Raw genomic sequence first — 20,844 nt, 5'->3', positions numbered from 1 at the left:
GTTCAATCGATCAAAGAAAGGAAGAGTACAGAGGTACCTCCTCCCGACTTAATACTCCCTGGATTGTACGGTTTGATCCTTTGAGTGTTGACCATGAAAGATCTGACCTTTCCGTTGTCAAGTTCCATCGATCCATGAGAGGTGATGCTCTTTATGATGAACAGTCCTGACCATCTTGATTTTAGCTTTCCTGGAAAAAGTTTTAGTCGGAAATTAAATAAGAGAACGAGGTCACCTTGTTGGAAGCTTCGATTGAGGATGTGGCTATCATGCCACTTCTTGGCCCGCTCCTTGTAGATCTGTGCGTTCTCATATGCGTCCAAGCAAATTTCCTCCAAGTGATGGAGCTCTAACATCCGTTTTTCGGCTGCGGTCTTCCAATCATTATTCAATGCCTTTATAGCCCAATATGCTTTGTGCTCCAACTCAACCGGTAGATGGTAAGCTTTCCCATACACGAGTTGGAACGAAGTCATCCCGGTAGGCGTCTTGAACACTGTTCTATAGGCCCAAACCGCATCTTCAAGCTTCAAAACCCAATCTTTTCTTGACTTAGTCACTGTTTTCTCCAGGATTTGTTTGATCTCCCGGTTAGAGACTTCCACTTGGCCACTCGTTTGGGGATGGTACGGGGTGGCTACTCTATGGTGAACGTCATATTTGGTCAATATGCTCTGAATCACTCTATTAACAAAGTGCGCCCCTCCATCGCTTATCACCACTCTTGGGACTCCAAACCGAGGAAATATAATCCTCTTGAACATTTGTGACACGGTGCTTGAATCATTTTTCGGACTAGCAAGCACTTCTACCTATTTCGTCACATAGTCAACTGCCACAAGAATGTATAGGTTGCCGCAAGACGATAGGAATGGTCCCATAAAATCTATTCCCCAAACATCGAAGGGTTCCACCTCCAAGATGTATTTTTGTGGTGCTTCATTCCTCCACGAGATGTTGCCGGTCCTTTGACAAGCATCGCATGAGCTTACAAAAGTGTGAACATCCTTGAACAATATTGGCCAATAGAAGCCCGCTTGTAGGATCTTTGCAGCGGTCTTAGCCGAGGCGAAATGGCCCACATAATCCGAGGCATGGCAGTGATGTATGACTTGCTGCACTTCCTCCTCCGGAATACATCTTCGAAATAGTCCGTCCTTGCCCCTCTTAAACAAGAAAGGTTCATCCCAAAAGTAGTCTCTAGCATCATGGAGGAACTTCTTCTTCCCGTTATAGCTCAACTCCGGGGGTACCACATTGGTAACCAAATAGTTGACGTAATCCGCATACCAAGGGGCCGCGTTCTTGATCTCCAAAGATAAGATGTGTTCCTCCCTTAGTGAATCATCAATTGGGATAGCTTCGGGTATCTCCAATCTTGATACATGATCCGCCACGGTATTCTCCGTTCCTTTCCTATCACGGATCTCTAAATCAAACTCTTGCAAAATCAACACCCATCGGATCAACCTTGGTTTAGCATCCTTCTTCGTGAGCAAGTACCTCAATGCGGCGTGATCCATGTAGACGATAACTTTAGAACCCACCAAGTACGATCTGAATTTTTCGAAGGCAAATACTACAGCAAGGAGCTCTTTCTCCGTAGTGGAGTAGTTCATTTTAGCGTCGTCGAGCGTCCGACTTGCGTAGTATATGGCATAATGCTTCCCATCTTTCTTTTGTCCCAATATGGCTCCGACCGCAAAGTCACTAGCATCACACATTAACTCAAAAGCAACACTCCCATCCGGGGGTTGGATAATCGCAGGTGATACTAGTGCCTTTTTCAATATTCCGAATGCTTTGTGGCACTCTTCATTGAACTCAAATGGGACGTCTTTGCCCAAAAGTGCAGTCAAAGGTCTCACTATCTTCGAAAAATCTTTGATGAATCTCCTGTAAAATCCGGCGTGACCTAAAAGCTTCGTATCCCTTTAACATTGGTCGGTGGTGGCAGCTTCTCGATTACTTCTACCTTCGCTCTATCCACTTCTATCCCCTTGTCCGAAATTCGATGAACAAATACAATGCCCTCTCGCACCATGAAGTGGCATTTCTCCCAATTCAAAACCAAATTCGCCTTAAGGCACTTGTCTAACACTCGATGAAGATTGGTTAAACACGTATCAAAGGAGGGTCCATGGACGGAAAAGTCGTCCATGAACACCTCCATAATATCTTCAATGATATCGGAGAAAATAACCATCATGCATCTTTGAAAAGTTGCGGGTGCATTGCATAGTCCAAATGGCATGCGTCTATATGCAAATGTGTCGTAAGGGCATGTGAATGTTGTTTTCTCTTGGTCACTCAGATGGATAGGTATTTGGAAGAAACCGGAGTGGTAGTATTATATTACATCATTAAATGTGAACTAAACCAATAGACCGAATTATAGGACGGTGTCCAAATCAAAAGCATATGACTGACCCCGCCATAACTTGTTGGCAAATTTAGCTGAGAGATAAAATATTATACATTTTAATTGAATAAAAAATATGTCAAAGATTTCGGTTAATTTAGGATATCTATCCAGGCATATGTTACATTTGGCTAACCCATTATGGTTAGAAAAATTAGCAGATTAATACATGAATTTGTGTAGTAATAGTTATTTGAAGTTTGTATATAAATATATAATCTTTCTAAATATTAATAGATTTATATCTATTCAAATATATTATATTTCTATCTAAAGTTTCAAAGTTAGTTAATGTATTATTTTCAGATTTTACATAGTTTTGGCTCTTATTTGTTTATATAGAAAATTTTCAAATTTTATGAAATTTTTCAAAAATATATTCCTAAAAAAGGATTTTGGCGTTATTATCCGTTATTTTTGGGAAATTACATGAACAATATAAAACCAAAATGATAATTTTTTGTTAAATTTGAAAAATTATTAGAGATAATTGTCATGAAATTGTTTATTTTAAAAGAATTTGCCATTCGGATGATGTTATTGGTCAAGGGGTATATGATATATGATACCAAATTTATATGATTTTATCCTGATTTAAGCTACTAGAGAACAATCACATTATTAATAGAGGATAATGACAATAAACATATATATGTTTTAACGGTGATGCCAAGATAGATTTTATATTTTATGAAATATATATATATATATATATATATATCTCTTTTAATTTTTATTATATTTAATAATACGATTTGGACGCAAACAAAAAAGACCATATCTCGGAATATAAGGAAAAAAATGGCGGTTAGAGCAAAAAAAAAAAAAAGGTTGAAATAAATACTCTGTTCCGAGACTCCGAGGGCTTTAGGTAACCAAGGTGCTCTCTCTCTCTCTCTCTCTCTCTCTCTCTCCAATTAGGTTTCCATCTCCATCAGGTCTGGGATTGTGCTCTCTATGGATTTGTCATCTCTCAGTATATTCTCCATTCTCCCATGGCTTCCTCTTCGCCGCAATACCACTTTCATCGACTCTTCTTCCACACGTTCTTAATCCTCCTCGGATTCACGTTCTCTTCCCCGTTCTTCTCTTCCTCTTCTTCTCCTTCTTCTTTCTCCGGAAAAAATGGAGGAAGAGCGGAAAGTACGAGATGGGGAGGTTGTTAGGCAAAGGCACCTTCGCCAAGGTCTATTACGCTAAGGAGGTCATCGGCGGGGAGAGCGTCGCGATCAAGGTGATCAACAAGGACCAGGTGATAAAGAAGCAGGGGATGATGGAACAGATCAAGCGAGAGATTTCGGTTATGAAACTGGTTCGTCATCCTAACGTCGTTGAATTGAAGGAGGTCATGGCCACCAAGACGAAGATCTTCTTCGTGATGGAGTACGTCAGAGGCGGCGAGCTCTTCGCTAAGGTCGCTAGGGGCAAGCTCAAGGAGGATGTCGCCCGCAGATATTTCCAGCAATTGATCTCAGCCGTCGATTTCTGCCACAGCCGAGGCGTCTCTCACCGGGATCTGAAACCGGAGAATCTCCTCCTTGACGATAACGGAGATCTGAAGGTCTCGGATTTCGGATTATCGGCGTTGCCAGAGCAGCTCTGGCAAGACGGATTGCTCCACACGCAGTGTGGGACTCCGGCCTACGTGGCGCCGGAGGTTCTCCGGAAGAAGGGATACGACGGCGCCAAGGCCGACATCTGGTCCTGCGGCGTCATCCTTTATGTGCTCCTCGCCGGATTTCTCCCGTTTCAGGACGAGAATCTGATGAATATGTACCGGAAAATCTTCAAATCCGAATTCGAATCCCCGATGTGGATTTCTTCAGACGCGAGAAGATTGATCTCGAAACTTCTCGTCGCGGATCCAGCGAAACGGATCTCGATCCCAGCCATCATGCGAACGCTGTGGTTCCGCAAGAACTTCACTCGCCCACTGTCTTTCAAAATCGACGAAGCAATATCTTCACCGAGCAACAACAACAACGAAGAAGGAGATGAATCAGAGAAACCGATCTCGCCGAAATTCTTCAACGCGTTCGAGTTCATATCATCGATGTCGTCGGGATTCGATCTGTCGAGCCTGTTCGAGAGCAAGAGGAGGCTGAGGTCAATGTTCACATCGAAGTGGTCTGCATCGGCGATAATGGCGAAGATCGAAGGGGTTGGGAATGAGATGAACATGAAGGTAAAGAAGACGAAGGACTTCAAGGTGAAGATGGAGGGGAAGACGGAGGGGAGGAAGGGAAGGTTGTCGGTGACGGCGGAGGTGTTCGAGGTGGCGCCGGAGGTTGCCGTCGTTGAGTTCTGCAAATCCTCCGGCGACACTTTAGAGTACAACAGGTTCTACGAGGAAGACGTCAGACCCGCGTTGAAGGACATCGTTTGGACGTGGCAAGGCGATAATAATAATAATAATAATAATAATAATAATAATAATAATAATAATAATAATAATAATAATACCGCAGGGGAATGTGACTGAATGATGACGAGTAATTTTTGGAGTTGGGTACAGGTTTTCACTTCATTTTATTTTATTTAAAGCCTAAGGGGAGTTTTACTAGATTTCACATTTCAGTTTGTAAAATGAAACTGTCGAATTGAGATAGTGGAAATTTAGCCATCGGGGTTTTTTTTCCTCTTAATTAATCAGTGTAAAGATATAGAATTCTGTAACGCTTTTGAATCTTTGTCTAAGTTCATCAACTATTATTTTAGAAAAATACATATTTGGAGTATGATTAAACCCAATAACTAATAATAAAAAAAGTAATCTATATATATAAAAGTTTGATTTGAAGGAATATGGTGAGGACACCTAGGATCCAACTCATCATCTATGTGTCATTTTATTTTAAATTTTTATTTATCATTTATAAACTCATTAATTACATAAATTAATAGCTACACATAATTCAATAATAGTTGTAAAAAAACATTGAAAAAATAATAAAAGCAGTGGAGATAAATGTACTTGATGATTTTATCTTAATATAAATAACATATATAACATAAAAAAATTTAAGATGATTTATCATTGGTTTATATATTATATTTAAATTTTAATTGTTACATTGATGATTTTATGTCAACAAAAATCACTATATAAAGTTCGCATTTTATTTAATTTTTATTGATTTTTAATTAAAAGATAAACTCTTTTAATTAAATAATATTATTTAGCCTACTAATAAAATGATAAAATGGACACATAATATAAATAATAAAGATTAGTCCACTAATTATAACAAAACGGTCACATTAATATCAAACTATAAATATATGTACCCACTAATAGAGTGATAAAACGTACATACATAAATATAAGAATATATAAATAATAAATATTAGCCCACTATTTATTAAAAAACAGTAAATATATTAATAAAGTATAAACCAAAAATTGTGGGAAAACGCATTTAGATCCACTAATAAAAAAAAACGGTCACCCCACTAAGCCATAATTATTATTAAAGTAAATGTAAGTCATTCTCTTAAACTCGGCGGACCTCAACTCCTATATTTATCTCGCGTAGGCTTGGTGAACGAAGTCAAAAACATTCGAAAAAATAACATTATAATTTTATCACTTTTAATTAGTTAAGTTTCTTTTAGCATATATATACGTCACCTCACCCGACTTCATTTTTTTTTTAGTTGACACCCGACTTCATGTTATATGTTATAGTGTTATTTTTAACCTTTTCTTAACCACACATATCCGATTGATTTCTTCTTTTCCTTGCATGCATGTAAAGATTTTCAGTTTTACTGATTTCAGAATTTCCTTTATAGTCATTTTGAGTTTTATTATCACAATAGTAAGCTGACCACAAGGATTTTCTTTGGTTTTATTGTAGGTTGTGGTTGAGAAGAAACTTATGCGTGAAAGGCATATGACTAGGCCTGACTTTGGCGGGGAAGAATTTATGAAAGAAATGAGTTGAAAATTAGATACACTCAAACCCTTTATTTCCACTTTTTTTTTTTAATTAATGAAATCTCTCATGATTGTTTATTGGTGTTAAAAAGGTGTGAAAGTGAAAGAATGAGTATGGTGGTACAATTCTAAGATAACAACGTCGTTTGGGAGCTTTTCTTGATTGGTCCCATGAAGTAAACATTCTGCGATCATTCATTGCATGAATAACTTAAAACAATCTTTGATTTCATTGCTATATCAACTAAGTCAACTATCTATCTTATGGATCTAGGATACAGATCCCAAATGGGGAGAGATGGTTTACCACTGGTGCCAGGGTTGATATTGCTCGACTCGAAGACAGAAAAAACCCTAGAACTCGAGTCGAACGAAGCTTCACAAAATCTCACATTCCAAACGGTGGTCAAATGATTGAGAGCTCCTTCCTCCTTGGAAACAGATTCGCTGTCCTGAAAAACGTTTTGGGCTCATCAATATGTATATGCCTATAACTTTGGGCTTTGAAGTGATTTCGCTAGAGGTCCACCCAATTCGAGATGTCACGATGTGAATAAAATAAGATTTTCATGTTTTGAAAACAACAAATAACACAAAAAAATCCACTTTTTAGAGAATACGAAAGAATTAAGTCGTCTTGTATTCTCGACATCGTCTTGTATACTTTTTTTAATTAAAAAACATAATTGATATTACTTCTTAGATGATTAATCGGTACAATTAAATTATATGTATATTATAATGCTCATTGATATCTTCTACGTAACAATGAAAACATTGTATTCTGGTCAAATTCCTAAGAATATAATAAGACCAAAACCAATTTATGAAAACAAGTTCATTGTTAGTGATTTCAAGATAAATTTTAGAAATGTTTACACCGACTTGCTAGAATTGGCAAACAAAAAAAAATATCAAATTTGTCAAAGTATCAAAGAAGATTTAAAAATAAGAAATTTAAAATAAAAAAAACTTACTGTCATATCCACTAATGCTCACATTAAAATATTAAAAAGAAAATAAAGAGACGTATTGCCATAACTCATGTCAAATGTATTATTTACTCTTTTTCTATTTAATTTTTGTTGGTTTGTTAAAATCTACATTATCTGCATATACTTATAAACGAATGCTAGATTATTATTATTATTATTATTGTTATTATTACTTTTTATACATTTATATTTTATGATATCAGAAACATGGATGAATATAGAAGTTGAAGAATTGACAAATATGAGGAGAAAAAAGAAAGTGAGAGAAATCTATGGAAGATGGTATAGATCTATTTGAAAACACAGTGAATCAATGAGTTGATGAGCTTAATTGTATTTTATATATTAATCCAACTCATAAACAAACACGTGTTTTGAAAAAAATGTATAGAAAACCTTATCATTTATTAAATATGTATAAGACACCATATGATTTGCTAATATAAAGTGGAGATCTAAAAAATAAAAAACTTACTGTAAATAAATCTAATAGTTTAATTTTTTTTATATAATTACTAAATATTTTAAATAAATTTAAATATATAATTTTTTAATATAAATATAGTAGTTCAAAATTCAAGACAAAAATATCATTATTATCTAACATCCTCACCATATCAATATTTATATTTTATATTAATCATTCTTCTATTATCGGTTATATTTTATATCCATGCATATTATGTTGGTCAAACTAAATTATGAAATTGTGTGTATATACATACATATATATATATATTTGTTAATTTTTTTATTTTTTATTTAAAATAATATGTAAAGTAATGAAATATATATTAGAAAAATGATTAATAAATATTTTTTTACCTAGATGTTTATAAGTTTTTTTATAAAATTTAATTAAATATTTTTAAAATGGAATAAAAAATAAACGTCGAGAGAAATTTTGATAAATTTAATTGATTTGTCATATAATAATTATTATTTTTAATAAAAATAAATAAATTTTTTAAATGTAATAAAAATCAAATTTAAATTCAGTCATTCAAAACGGAAAATATAATACATGTATATGTATATAAAATATATATATATAATATATAATTTTGGACATGTGTATGAACAAGGTATTTATATATGTATATGACTATGAATATATATATATATATATCTTCAAGATAGTTAATATTTAGTAGAGTACAAAATTAAAAGAAGAAACGGTATTCATGACAGTCCCTTCTCAATCTCAGATAGTTTCTCTGACAAATCTAACATCCGCCGATTCTCCGACGTCTCGCCGGCTATGTCAACTCTGTCTCTGTCGATTTTACTCCGTCTCCGTTTTTCCTTAATAAAATCTGAATTGGTATTTGGTTTGCTAGGAAGCTGAACCCGGCTAGGATGCGTAGAAGTCTACGTGCTGTGGAATTTAAACTGACAAACCTTTACGTAGATTATGGAATTACAAGCAAAGCGAAAAAAACACTACGTTAAAAAATTAAATTTATAATTTTTCAAGGGTGGTTTTGTAATTGTTTACTTTCTTTATATTTCAATTCAGATCAATGGTGTAAAAGTAAGATATTTATCGTAGAGATTTAAAAGCAGAAATAAAATTATAAACATTTATACATGAGGTCAACAGAACAGACTATCAAAACTACACAGTCAAATTAACAAAAGACTCAAACTCAATTAAAAAAATAAAGATATAATATATATAGATATATTCATAAAACATAAAAACATATAAATACATATATACACAGATAAATATATATATATATATACATATATACATATATATATATTTATTCTTGTATGTATATGTGTGTGTATATATATAGTTTATATTTTTAATATTTTAATTTTTATGAATAGATTTATATATATTATTTATATTTTTTAATTGAAATTTTTACCAGACAATGATGATATGTTATTATTTTTTTAACATACGACAATGATATGTCATCAAAGCTTTTAAATAATTAAAAAAGTAAAAACTAATGTACAATTAAAGAAAAAATTAGAAAGTTCATATATGTTTTTTAAATTCGAAAATGCATTATTTATATATAAAAATGTGTATGTAAATTTAACTATTTTAAAAATAAAAGATAACTATAATATTTAATAATATAATTTTTAGTATTATCTTATAACTAAATTAAATTTTTATAACGATTAAAGAAAACAAATCAACAATAGGTCATTCATAATATATCATTGATATCGGTTTTATAAAACCGTTTACAAAAGGATATTCATATTTTTTTCACTTCTTTACTTCTTTAAATACGTATTTTACAATAATTTAATTTTATGATAATATTAATTCTAAATCAAACAAATAATATATATTATGTTTTACTAAATCTATATATACATATTTTTTTAAAATAAAAATATATTTTTATATTTTTATTTTTTCAAGTTATTATTATTAATTTATTTATTAATTATTAATTTTTTATTTAATTTCTGACGTGACAATGATATGGAGATAGTTATGAGAGAGATTGATATTTTTCGTTGCCACATAAGATTTTCGTTTGTCTACGTGGCGAATATTTGACGGTAAAGATTTTTTTGGCCAATAATTTGAAAGTATGAAATTTGTTTCGGGATAAACCAATTGTAGTATTTTTTTAGCTAAAAACAAGTATATGTATTAAACTGAGGTCAGAGAAAAGTAAAGTATTTTTCGGAGATTAATCCAAATAAAAAAGATTAATTGAAATAACCAATAATCATTGTCGCTAGAGCCGTCTCATTATCTTTTGTCGTCTTTGCCAGGTATTTTAATGCATCTAGCCCAATGGCAGGCAAAGGAGGGAATAACAATAACAGTAGAGCCTTCGGAGGATGCCGAGGGAGAAAGGATTGCTGGAGCGATGCAGTGGCGACGATGTTGATCGAAGAAAGTTTCATGATCCTTTTGGGGGAGAGAGTAAACAGTGGGATGATTCCGGCAAAACTTCGATGATCGATATACAATCTAAGAACAAGATCGATACGGTGAAGAAGAAGTATAAGCAAGAGAAAGACAAGCATCACCACAATAGACAATAAGATCGACAGTGGCACTCTGTGTACTGCTTATATCCTATTCATTTATGCCCGAAAATGCATATGATTACCGGATGATCACAATCTCTAAACACATGCCAAACCTGTGTTTTAGTTTTAGCTTCTCATCAGATAGTTTTGATTTACTTTTCGATCTCTCATATTAGAGTCAAATTAATGATGTTAAATTTTTAGTAAGTTATTTAAAATGATATAATATTATTTTTAAAATTTTGGGTGATTTTTAAAATTTATTTTTGTAATACATAGTAAATTTTAGGAATAAATTACCGAAAATCGAGGTAACTTGAATGATCAATGGTTTTATTTATAACAAATAACAAATCCAGTATTTTTATGGAAATAAAATATATTAATATAAAAGCTTGTAAGTTCAAACTTTTCCATAGTACATTTGATCTAATTTGGTGTTTTCATTGAATTATTATTATTATTAACACAAACACTCCAGAAGTGAAGTATTTTTATAATTTTTTCTTTATTCACAATTACACTATTTATATTAATATTAACGAATTTGTTGTTGTCTGCTAATATTCATTTTCAAGGTTTCGAGTTGAGTTAATCGTTGACGATGTTAAAAATGTTATTTTAGTTATTCACCGTTTTCTGTAGAAAAATTATTAAAGTGTTTATGGTATGTGTTTCCGAAACAATTAAAACTAATGTACTTTTTAACACATTTCAAATTTTTAAATCGTGTCAAGACAACGTTATTGATACAACAGCAAAGATAAATGGAAGAACAAAAGTATAGTCGAGCTATAATAAATTTATAATATTTAACTACTCTCAAAACAAATCATATCTATAATATTTAACAATATCATTTTTTATTATTTTTTAACTAAATATTTTTTGAGATCAAATAAAAGAAAGATCGAGTTGAGGGCGTCCATAACAAATTACTAATATCAAACCTATACATCTAGAAAACGATACTAATATTTTTTTTACAGTTAAACTTCTTTAGATTCATTATATAAAATTACAATACTTAAATTTTAAATATATTTTTATATCAAATAAATAATCTACATTATTTTTAATATTAATTTTAATTAATTTTATAATTAAAAAAGGAATAACCCGCGCATCGCGCGGATACTAAACTAGTTTGTCTTAAAAAAACATGTAAACTAAATTGAATACAAATACCGATGTAAATTCGAATGGAATAGATATATAATTATCATACAAAAGAAACATAAGCTAAATCATAAAAATTACGAGATTTCGGAAAAAAAAATTGTGAGAAATTCGAATAAACTCTAAATTATAAGTTACAACATGTAAAGACAAAAACCAAATTTTGTTGTGTTTTTATTGTTTGGAGTCAAGGGTGAGCGTTTGTTGGATGCTAGGCTGGGTGATGTGGAAATAGAATCAGACGAATTTGGATTGAGATTTTGTAATTTTGTAAGCGTGACACGTGTCAGAAGGGATCTACAGAGTCGATATCTAAAGAGGTAAATTCCATGGACATGCCATCATACACACACACACGTATCTGTGTGTATATATATATATATGTATGTGTTTTGAACAATCGGTCGTGATATGATTTATTAAGTTTCTATTTTGATATGATTTATTAAGTTGATTCCACCTAAAGGGCATATTATGTTTTGAAGATATTTATGTAGCGATGTCAAATCAAAAACACAAAAATAGAAAGAAAGATACTATAATGATTTTTCCATCTGTCAATTTATTTAACGTTCGAATAATATTTTTTATTAAATAAATTTTGTTGTGATTTCTAATTAAATGTCTGTAAGCAGTGGATCCAAATTAACGCATATATGAAGGAATGTATTTGGTAGGTTGCTTAACCCATTTAATTAATAATTCCCTATTACGTTTTTACGTTCTAAGAAAAAAATAAAAATAAAAAAATAGAACAACGTCAGAAAGAAGTTACCTATTTAACAGTTCACGAAAGCAGACCGAATTAGAACTTCACAATTCAATTCGTTTACGTAGGAATGAAGCGAAAGAAATAAAATAATATATAATTTAATCGATATAACTATTGTAAAATTAAATTAATTAAATACAAATAAACAAAATACAAAATAATAATAATTTTAAAAATAAAAATTAATATTTTTTTTATATTAAATTAAATTTAAAGCAGAATAATAGACAAAACAAATTTTATTTTTTAAAGACAATATACAAATAACCAAACCTAAATATAATCAGAAATCCAAATGTAACCCTAGTACAAACTACAAAGCAATTATCATTCTAAAAAATTATCACGAAAGTAACCATAATTTGTTATTAAAAAAAGAGTGCGGATTACTTGAAATGTTTCATGATATGCATGCAAACGGTTAATGGATTTTGAAATATACAAAATGAAATTAATTATCAAACAGTTTGTTACAACGCATGTCCAATAAGAAGATTTGCCGTATCAAGTTTATTTTAAAGGCTATATAAAGCCAAAATAACCATGACTATTGACTATGAATGATAGAGACAAAGACCAAAGGCAAAGGGGATAAGGTTTACTAGTTAAACCACTTCTACAATCTATCTGTTTTCTGTTTTGAACACATCCCAAATATAAAGACAAAAAAAAAACAAGCAATAAGAATTGGACAGAAGACATAAAACTGATGGATAACTACACTAATCGAGAAGCCATGTTTCTTGGATGACGAATCGAAAGAGTGGTGTGTTGGGTTTGGATTTTTGGTAATAAGATAAACCATAACACAACAAGACATGACTTCCACCAATGAAAACACACCTGGTGTAGTGTGTGCAATGGTTACTTCTTCCGCATATTACAAATTTACGAGTAGCAGTTCAGAGCCTAGGGTTTTGGCCAACATTTACAGGTGTGCTCAAGCATTATGGGTTGTTTACGTGCAATTGAAATGACCCGACGCTAATCATGTGGGAAACTATGAGGGCTTAAGCATCTTATTCAGAGTTTCGGGCGTTCCAAACATGATTGCATATAGCCGACACAGATCAAAATATACCTAAGGCCATTGATTCTAGGACAAAATACACAGGACCCATGTCTATTCTCTTACGTTCGAGGTTTAAACACTGCGTTATTGTTTTAGGTAAAAGAGATCAAATATTATAAGTTTCAGGCACAAAGGCATGAGAATATATGGAACTTACCTGTTCTCTTGCTTGAGTGACTCTCCGAGCAAATCTAAAACCGTGGTAAGAAGGATTGTCACTCATTCAATCCACTCTGCCTCTTCTCTCGGAGGCATTCGTTCATCCCTCTTCTTGCTTTTCACAGAATTGTTACCAATAAATGCCTCATATTGATCTCCTACTCTTAACATATAGATATCACTGCAGCTTCAATTAGCTTTCTGTCTTCTGGATGTAAGATTATTCAGTGACAGTGCAGAGGCAACCTCGCCAAAATTGGGGTACAGCGACTTGCTACATAAGAACAGCATGGTAAGTTGAAACAAAGAAAACCCATTTTCATATGAAATCACAAGAGCCAGACTTTGAATTTGATCAAGTAGATAGAACCAGAAATGATCCAGCCTTACCACATTCATAACCTCAGCCTCAAGAATAGTTGTATCTCTATGAAGCTTTGGGGCAGTGATGGCAGAGAACCACTGCATAATATTCATTTTCATCAGCATCGCCTCCCAGATTCTCCACAATGTTATCATCCCCTCGTCTCAGCCATTCTTCATGGCGTGTTTACGCCTTCTACTAAGTCTTTGCGATGGCTTGTTTACTCATTCCTCCTATGAGTAACTTCTCCGGGGGCAAATTGGCACATCCCAAAAATGCCTCATGCATTGATCTGGGAATTGCCACCAATCAAGCCTTGTCCATGACCCACCCAGAATAGTGTTATCCCTAGAGCTTGATGGCACGATGTCTAGATCTCTTCCGTCAGGGCACCAACTCACCTGAACGTTACAGTGACAAATATCCTTTGCAATCGAAGCCCACCTGTTTTTTCATAGAGGCGATGAATGAGCGGTAAAAAGAGTATTTGTGATGCACTGCATTCGGTCTCCAATGGTGATAACAATAAGGTAACGAGATGCAATGTCATATTGATACATGAACCTTTAGTCAGTTGTGTTGGTTTAACATCATCTTATGTTAGCATATTTCTATAATTAATCTGTAGCTTATACAATTGATCGGATCCCGTCTTTCTAAAAACCCGAATGCTTGATGGAATTAATCAAACTAAATTTCACCGGTAATCATACCTTCTGAATCACTCTCAGCTTAGTAAGACTATTGTCAGATTAACTTAACTAAAAACAAGTAACAAGAAGAAGTAAAGACAGTTGCATTTCATCCACCAATGAATCTATGCAGTTTAGCATATTCATCTAGTTAAGCCATACCCTATTAATAATCCCTTCCCTTAGCTTAATGATGGACAACTAGGAAGTAAAAAAACCCAGTCATTGCTTCCACCGCAAGGGACACATTCGAACCGGTGCCAATAACAAGACGAATTCAGCAAATTTTCTAACCTAAATCCCACAGAACCCAACATTCAGCAAGCTTCAAACTACAGCGGCTCCGAAGTTCGAAACACTCACAGCGGAAGAGTAACGAAACCACGCAAGAGAATCGAAGAGAAAACGTTGACAATTTCGCCGGGCATTATCGGCACGTGCGAAGACAGAGATTCGCCATTGCCAGCCAGCGCCGTACACTCTGCTCGACGTGTCCTTCCCTTCTCCTTCTTCACCACCGTTTCCGCTTCCGCTCTTCTAATCTCAAGCTCCTCCTTCTTCTTCGTCGTCGTCGTTGTCTTCGTCTTCTCTTTCGAACTCCCGCTCGAATTGATATCTCCGACAATCACATTCACATTACGATGAGGACGAAACACAATTGACGAGAATCGATGAACACGGAAACAGCTGTATAGCTCCCATCATTTATGTTTCTCACACCAATTTCGCCATTGTTGGGGATTTTCAGGAGCTACAAGGCCTGAAGAACAATCTCTAATAGTGTATTGAATTTTCCCTCCTAAGTTTGATCTGTGGCTCTGTGCCCTAACCATTATTCTTATTTGAGCCTCAAGCTCAATAACATTCTAAGACAAATGGGCTAGATTTCTGGCCCATACATCATAGCCGTTCAGGCAAAAAAATAACTTCCTTTTCGCGTTCCGAGATGCGAAATGCGCGTGGTTTCGTTGCCCTAGAACCGGCAGGAAGTTAGATTTCCCTGAGACGACGGCTCTCGGCGGCGAGTTGCAGCCACGAATCGAAAGAGTGGTGTGTTGGGTTTGGATTTTTGGTAATAAGATAAACCATAACACAACAAGACATGACTTCCACCAATGAAAACACACCTGGTGTAGTGTGTGCAATGGTTACTTCTTCCGCATATTACAAATTTACGAGTAGCAGTTCAGAGCCTAGGGTTTTGGCCAACATTTACAGGTGTGCTCAAGCATTATGGGTTGTTTACGTGCAATTGAAATGACCCGACGCTAATCATGTGGGAAACTATGAGGGCTTAAGCATCTTATTCAGAGTTTCGGGCGTTCCAAACATGATTGCATATAGCCGACACAGATCAAAATATACCTAAGGCCATTGATTCTAGGACAAAATACACAGGACCCATGTCTATTCTCTTACGTTCGAGGTTTAAACACTGCGTTATTGTTTTAGGTAAAAGAGATCAAATATTATAAGTTTCAGGCACAAAGGCATGAGAATATATGGAACTTACCTGTTCTCTTGCTTGACTCTTCTTCATTCCGACTAAAGTTTGGGTTTCAGATTACCGGCGAAATCGTAACACCGGTTGTATTTCTCGTCGGAGCATCTCATTAGGGTTTCTCTCAGGGTCAATCTCGCCGGATAATTTGACAAATTTCCATCTTTCTTCGCCGTGTTAGCTTCAAACATGCCGCCTCCAGGTAAAGGAAACTGGGTTCTTCCATTTTTTTCTCCGTGAGACGAGAAATTCTCTGTTTTTACTATCCATTGAACCAGAAATTTAATGTCTGATGATTCTGTGTAGAAATCTCGAAAAGGGTTCTCGACGCGAAGCTTGAAGCTTGCAAATTCGCGTTTTCGAAGCTAAGTGCGGTTAAAACTACGAGAATGAAGAGCTATAAGCAGTTGCGTACTCTGCTTTTGATGAAGGAGATATGTCGTCGTGGGGCTGATCGTGACTTTTTGAAGGTAATACTGAACTATTCAGTTTTCAGCTTATTGGCTGTGTAATTTTGTGTGACTTAGACACAAATGATATAACTTCTACAGGATCCAGAGAACAGTGTAACCCGAATTCTGTGCTCGGTTCTGAAACAAGTGGTGAGTTCATATCCATATCTCTATGTCCTTAAAGAACGACCTTGGGTTTAATGGCAGATAAGTTTGAAGTTTTGGCATTTGCAGCGAGTGAATTCAAGCAAAAGTGAAGTAATCTATGTTACTGATTAGTGATCTGTGCAGGTCAGTAACTGCGACCGTTCTCTTAAGTCTCTTCATGGGTTTCACTATGACAACTTGGATTATGAAGAGAGACAGCAGGTTACAAGGATGATAACTGGCATGCGGGGCATGGCTAGCAGGAAATATGAACCGGAAACCATTGATCGTCTCGATGACATGACTGATCCTATAGAGATGGAGATTTATTTGGGAAATGGAGAGGATTCTGTCGGTGGGGAATTCGGTGACATTGCCTTAGAGCCGATCTCATGGCCTATAGAGTCACAAATAACTCCGGAATGGGTTGAAACTTTGATGGGTTCATTGAACCACTTTACGTGGAAGAACTCGGTTTCTGAGTTCCCCTTGATCCTGCCCCATTCTGTGGCTCTTGCTCTGGTGGACTGTGCTTCGCAAATTTTAGACAAAGAACCCAACTGTGTCAAAATCAACTGCTGCCATGAAAATTCTAGAGTTGTCGTGGTCGGTGATCTCTCTGGTCATTTACATGATCTCCTCAAAATCTTTGATCAATCAGGAAGGCCTTCAGAAAACCATTGGTTCGTGTTCAGTGGTAACTACATCGGTAGAGGTTCTTGGAGCCTAGAAGTGTTCTTGGTTCTCTTGGCCTGGAAGGTACTGTATCCTTTTCGAATCAAACTAATCATGCTGGAAGGCTTCTGCAATGTTTTTTATCTCTAAATTGTAAAGAAACTGATCATGGTGACATGTTGACACTAATGGCTATGCTATCTCGCTGAAACATCAACGGTATCGCCAATGCTTTGTCGGGCTGAAAGACTAACGCTAAGGACTTTGCTTTATTTTCTTTAAGTTGGGAAGAATTGATCATTTGCTATTCTGTGTTTAATGACTTAGAGAAATTATCTTACCATGTCTAAACGCTAGTATGGCAAAGCAGACGCTGAAGCACAACCTCTGCTATGATTTCCTTAACTTGAAAATATTAGCGCACATGCTTCAGTTTCATTTCCTTTCATTCGGCCTGCCTCACGTCTAAACCCATAGAATATTTTTCTCATCTGATCAATGCTTCTTATTGTCGGGTTTCTAAATACAGATTCTGATGCCTGAGAGAGTGATTCTCCTTCGTGGAAGCTCCGAAACAAGAGTATCTGCAGAAGAGCTCGATTTCTTGAAAGAAACATGTGATAGATTTGCTGAGAACGGTTCAGTTCTGTACTCGAGATGCATAGATTGCTTCAAAACGTTGCCCTTGGCCTCAGTGATATCAGACAGTGTGTACATAACACATGGAGGACTCTTTCGCAGTTCTCAGGTCGTACAAGATAGCGAGAACCCGTCTTTGTTGCTGGGCTCTTTGGAGGAATTGAATCAGGTCGAGAGGAGACATGCTGGTGAGAGTGATGAAGAGAATTCGGTTATCGACCATGTTTTATGGTCATGTCCATGGATGGCTGATGGCCTCAGTGAAAGTAACTACAAGGGCCTTCTTTGGGGACCTGACTGCACCGAGACTTTTCTAAAGCAGGCAAACTTAAAGGTAAGTCGTGAACTTCGATCACAATTACGGGCATGATCGTGCAATGATTTATAATGGTTGCATTTAATCTGATGGTGAGGACAAGTAGTAGTCACTGGTAAGCAAAGTAGCAATTGAATGCAAAATCATATATGAGGGTCTTACTTGATTTGATTTTCGATGTGTTTATAATGTTTGCTTGTGAAGTTTTAAAATGTTTTGGGATACGGATAAGAGGCTCATACCGATGCTAGCGGAAAACTTCATCTGTTCATTACTTATCAGGTTATTATAAGATCACACGAAGGTCCGGATGCAAGATCAGATCGCGAAGACATGGGAAACATGTTAAGTGGGTACTCCATAGATCATGAAGTAGAATCTGGAAAGCTGTGCACCGTTTTCAGTGCTTCAATGTTCTCGCAGGTTTGCACAGTAACAACCTTAACAACATTGGAAGAAGTTCTGATTCTGTCTTAACGGAAACCGGTTTTGTCCTTTTCAGGGTTCAAGAAACTACGACAATGAGGGGGCATATGTTGTTCTTGAGCCTCCAGATTTCACAGAGCCCAGATTTGTTTCTTACACTGTGGAAAACGTCCCGAGGGTATACAGTTTCTTGTTTTGGTTCAGAGATACGCAGTTATATTGAGATACAGTTACTTGTTTATGAAACCACCATTCATCAGAAATGTCGCTTTTTTTGTTCACATCCTAACTACCAAATTGTCAATGTATGTTACGGGTTTGGACAGTTACAAGAGCAGATGACAACGGATGGTTCTTCGCTACAACAACAGCCGATGTGGAAAACGAGCACGGGGGACGGTTTTGCAGCGATAGGGATATCTAACCCGCCTTCTTGGGCTGTCCCTTTGCCAAGTGACCCGAATCAGATCCTTCAACTACGAGAGCCGCCTCATGTTTTCGAAGGGTTCCCTCTTCCAGACGGCATAGAGGTAATAAAGACCGTTACCTGTTTTCTCGGGTCGAGTTTGTGTTTGGATTTCGGTCTTTCCAACAAAAGAAACAGGAACAGCAGATGTTGCAAGTAGTCTGAAACATGAGATGTGTGTTTCTTCTGGTAATGCAGGAGCCTCACAGGTCGAATTACGAGTACTTGTTCAGACTTGTCAATGCATTGAAACACGAGGTTCAAACTAGGGTAAGCTTTTCTTCTGGGTTTCTTGACAAGCACGCAATCTATAACAATGCCTCCTTTTGATTTTTTTTCCCCTGTGCTCTGAATACGCAGGATGATCGGGAGAGAGATCTGGTAAGTGATGAAACCTAGAACTTGCCCTTTGTTTTTTATTTGTGAAAAATGATATATATAATTATTTTTTTTGTAAAAAAACTTGGGAACGTAGGTGGATCAATTGAAGAAGACGAAAGCCACTTTGGAGGTTATAAGCAAGATGTCATCTGCTTTGTGAGAAAGTTCAAGAAAACACTTTATGAAGACATTGTTGCTTCATATGCTCAAGCTTCATACAGTTTTGCTTTTTTTATTTTATTTTATATTATTTAATTTAATATGGTCTTGTTCACTATGAATTTCTGCTAAATGTATAAACTATTCATTAATTTTTTGTTACTCGCTTACCAATTTATTATGGTACGTTGTTCTGTTCTGTCCTGACAGACAGAGTCAAAGCATAAGAGAAGCCGGCAGACGAGGAGAGTACGAGAAGCAACGGATTTTTGTTAGAAACTATTACATGTATTCCTTAAAATTCGGGCAACCGTGCCATGCATGCATGCACGTTGGTACGTTAGTGACCATTACGTTACCTCTCTAGATAGTTCAACCGGTGAAGTAAGGTATAAATCGTCTCTCTCCGCTCCGAATTCAAACAGGTACCATACATACGTTCCGCAAATTCGGGCGAGCATGCATCATGCATGTCATGTCATGTAAATTCAACCATCGTACGTAACTATTTTGGCAGGGAAAATCACAATTTGTTGCATTGAAACGCATTTTGCAAAAAACGCAGCAGTTTTTAAATCACTAGATTTTTTGAGGAGAGTTGAATAATGATGTGAATATTAATATTTCTATTTAAAATCTAATACTCAAATCGATTATATCCCACAAACAGACTAACTTTAAATTTTTTTTGCTCCTAGATTTGTGTAAGTTTTTTTTATAACCGAACATCCTGAACCGAAACCAGACTAATCTTGGGAGCGAGAGCCGGCCGTTTCTCTCCCCAATTTGAAGTTCGAATTCGGAGCGGGACAGACGTTTTGCGTCTCTGTTTCACCGGTTGAATTACCTGGATTCGATTTGTGTAAGTTAATATCGATAGAGATACCCTTTTAGCCAACAAAGATCGATTTACCAGAAAAACAAAGCAGATTTTCTCGGGAAACTGACAGAAAATGGGAGAAAATCGTTACATCGTGTGAACTTGATGGGCCTTGTGCTGGGCCTGATAACGAAGACAGAGTGGGGCCCATTAAATTTGTCAGGATAAAACGTACGTATGCAATCA

General features: G+C 35.3%; 2 protein-coding genes and 1 long non-coding RNA gene across 5 annotated transcripts; 2 read left to right on the top strand and 1 right to left on the bottom strand.

Moving 5' to 3' along the window:
* The first annotated feature begins 3,223 nt into the window (after positions 1 to 3,223).
* LOC104815138 (CBL-interacting serine/threonine-protein kinase 5-like) lies at positions 3,224 to 5,035 on the top strand. The gene is made up of 2 exons (XM_010543457.2): positions 3,224 to 3,229; positions 3,294 to 5,035. The coding sequence occupies exons 1-2, from the start codon at positions 3,224 to 3,226 to the stop codon at positions 4,902 to 4,904; spliced, it is 1,617 nt and encodes a 538-aa protein (XP_010541759.1). The 3' UTR covers positions 4,905 to 5,035.
* Positions 5,036 to 13,367: 8,332 nt separating this feature from the next.
* Positions 13,368 to 15,636, bottom strand: LOC104814990. 2 transcript variants are annotated; one of them, XR_772028.2, is made up of 3 exons: positions 14,980 to 15,635; positions 13,951 to 14,368; positions 13,368 to 13,834 (listed from the first exon to the last, which is right to left on the bottom strand). It is a non-coding gene; the product is annotated as an uncharacterized LOC104814990 (long non-coding RNA). The 2 variants fall into 2 exon arrangements; XR_772027.2 differs by lacking the exon at positions 13,368 to 13,834 and having other exon boundaries at positions 13,856 to 14,368; positions 14,980 to 15,636.
* A 510-nt stretch (positions 15,637 to 16,146) lies between these two features.
* Positions 16,147 to 19,940, top strand: LOC104814989 (serine/threonine-protein phosphatase 7 inactive homolog). Of its 2 annotated transcripts, XM_010543260.1 has the most exons (11): positions 16,147 to 16,319; positions 16,424 to 16,587; positions 16,669 to 16,719; positions 16,861 to 17,475; positions 17,921 to 18,364; positions 18,629 to 18,769; positions 18,849 to 18,950; positions 19,099 to 19,302; positions 19,437 to 19,508; positions 19,599 to 19,619; positions 19,714 to 19,940. In XM_010543260.1, exons 1-11 carry the CDS (start codon positions 16,307 to 16,309, stop codon positions 19,777 to 19,779), a joined length of 1,893 nt encoding a protein of 630 aa, XP_010541562.1. In that variant the 5' UTR covers positions 16,147 to 16,306; the 3' UTR covers positions 19,780 to 19,940. The 2 variants fall into 2 exon arrangements, with proteins under 2 accessions (XP_010541562.1, XP_010541563.1); XM_010543261.1 differs by lacking the exon at positions 16,147 to 16,319 and having other exon boundaries at positions 16,547 to 16,587; positions 16,849 to 17,475.
* The last annotated feature ends 904 nt before the right edge of the window (positions 19,941 to 20,844 follow it).

Source organism: Tarenaya hassleriana, unplaced genomic scaffold, assembly GCF_000463585.1.
Source record: "Tarenaya hassleriana unplaced genomic scaffold, ASM46358v1 Cleome22, whole genome shotgun sequence".
Lineage (NCBI taxonomy): Eukaryota > Viridiplantae > Streptophyta > Magnoliopsida > Brassicales > Cleomaceae > Tarenaya > Tarenaya hassleriana.
The sequence above is the reverse complement of the archived record's forward strand: the minus strand, read 5'-3'. Positions and strand labels throughout refer to the sequence as shown.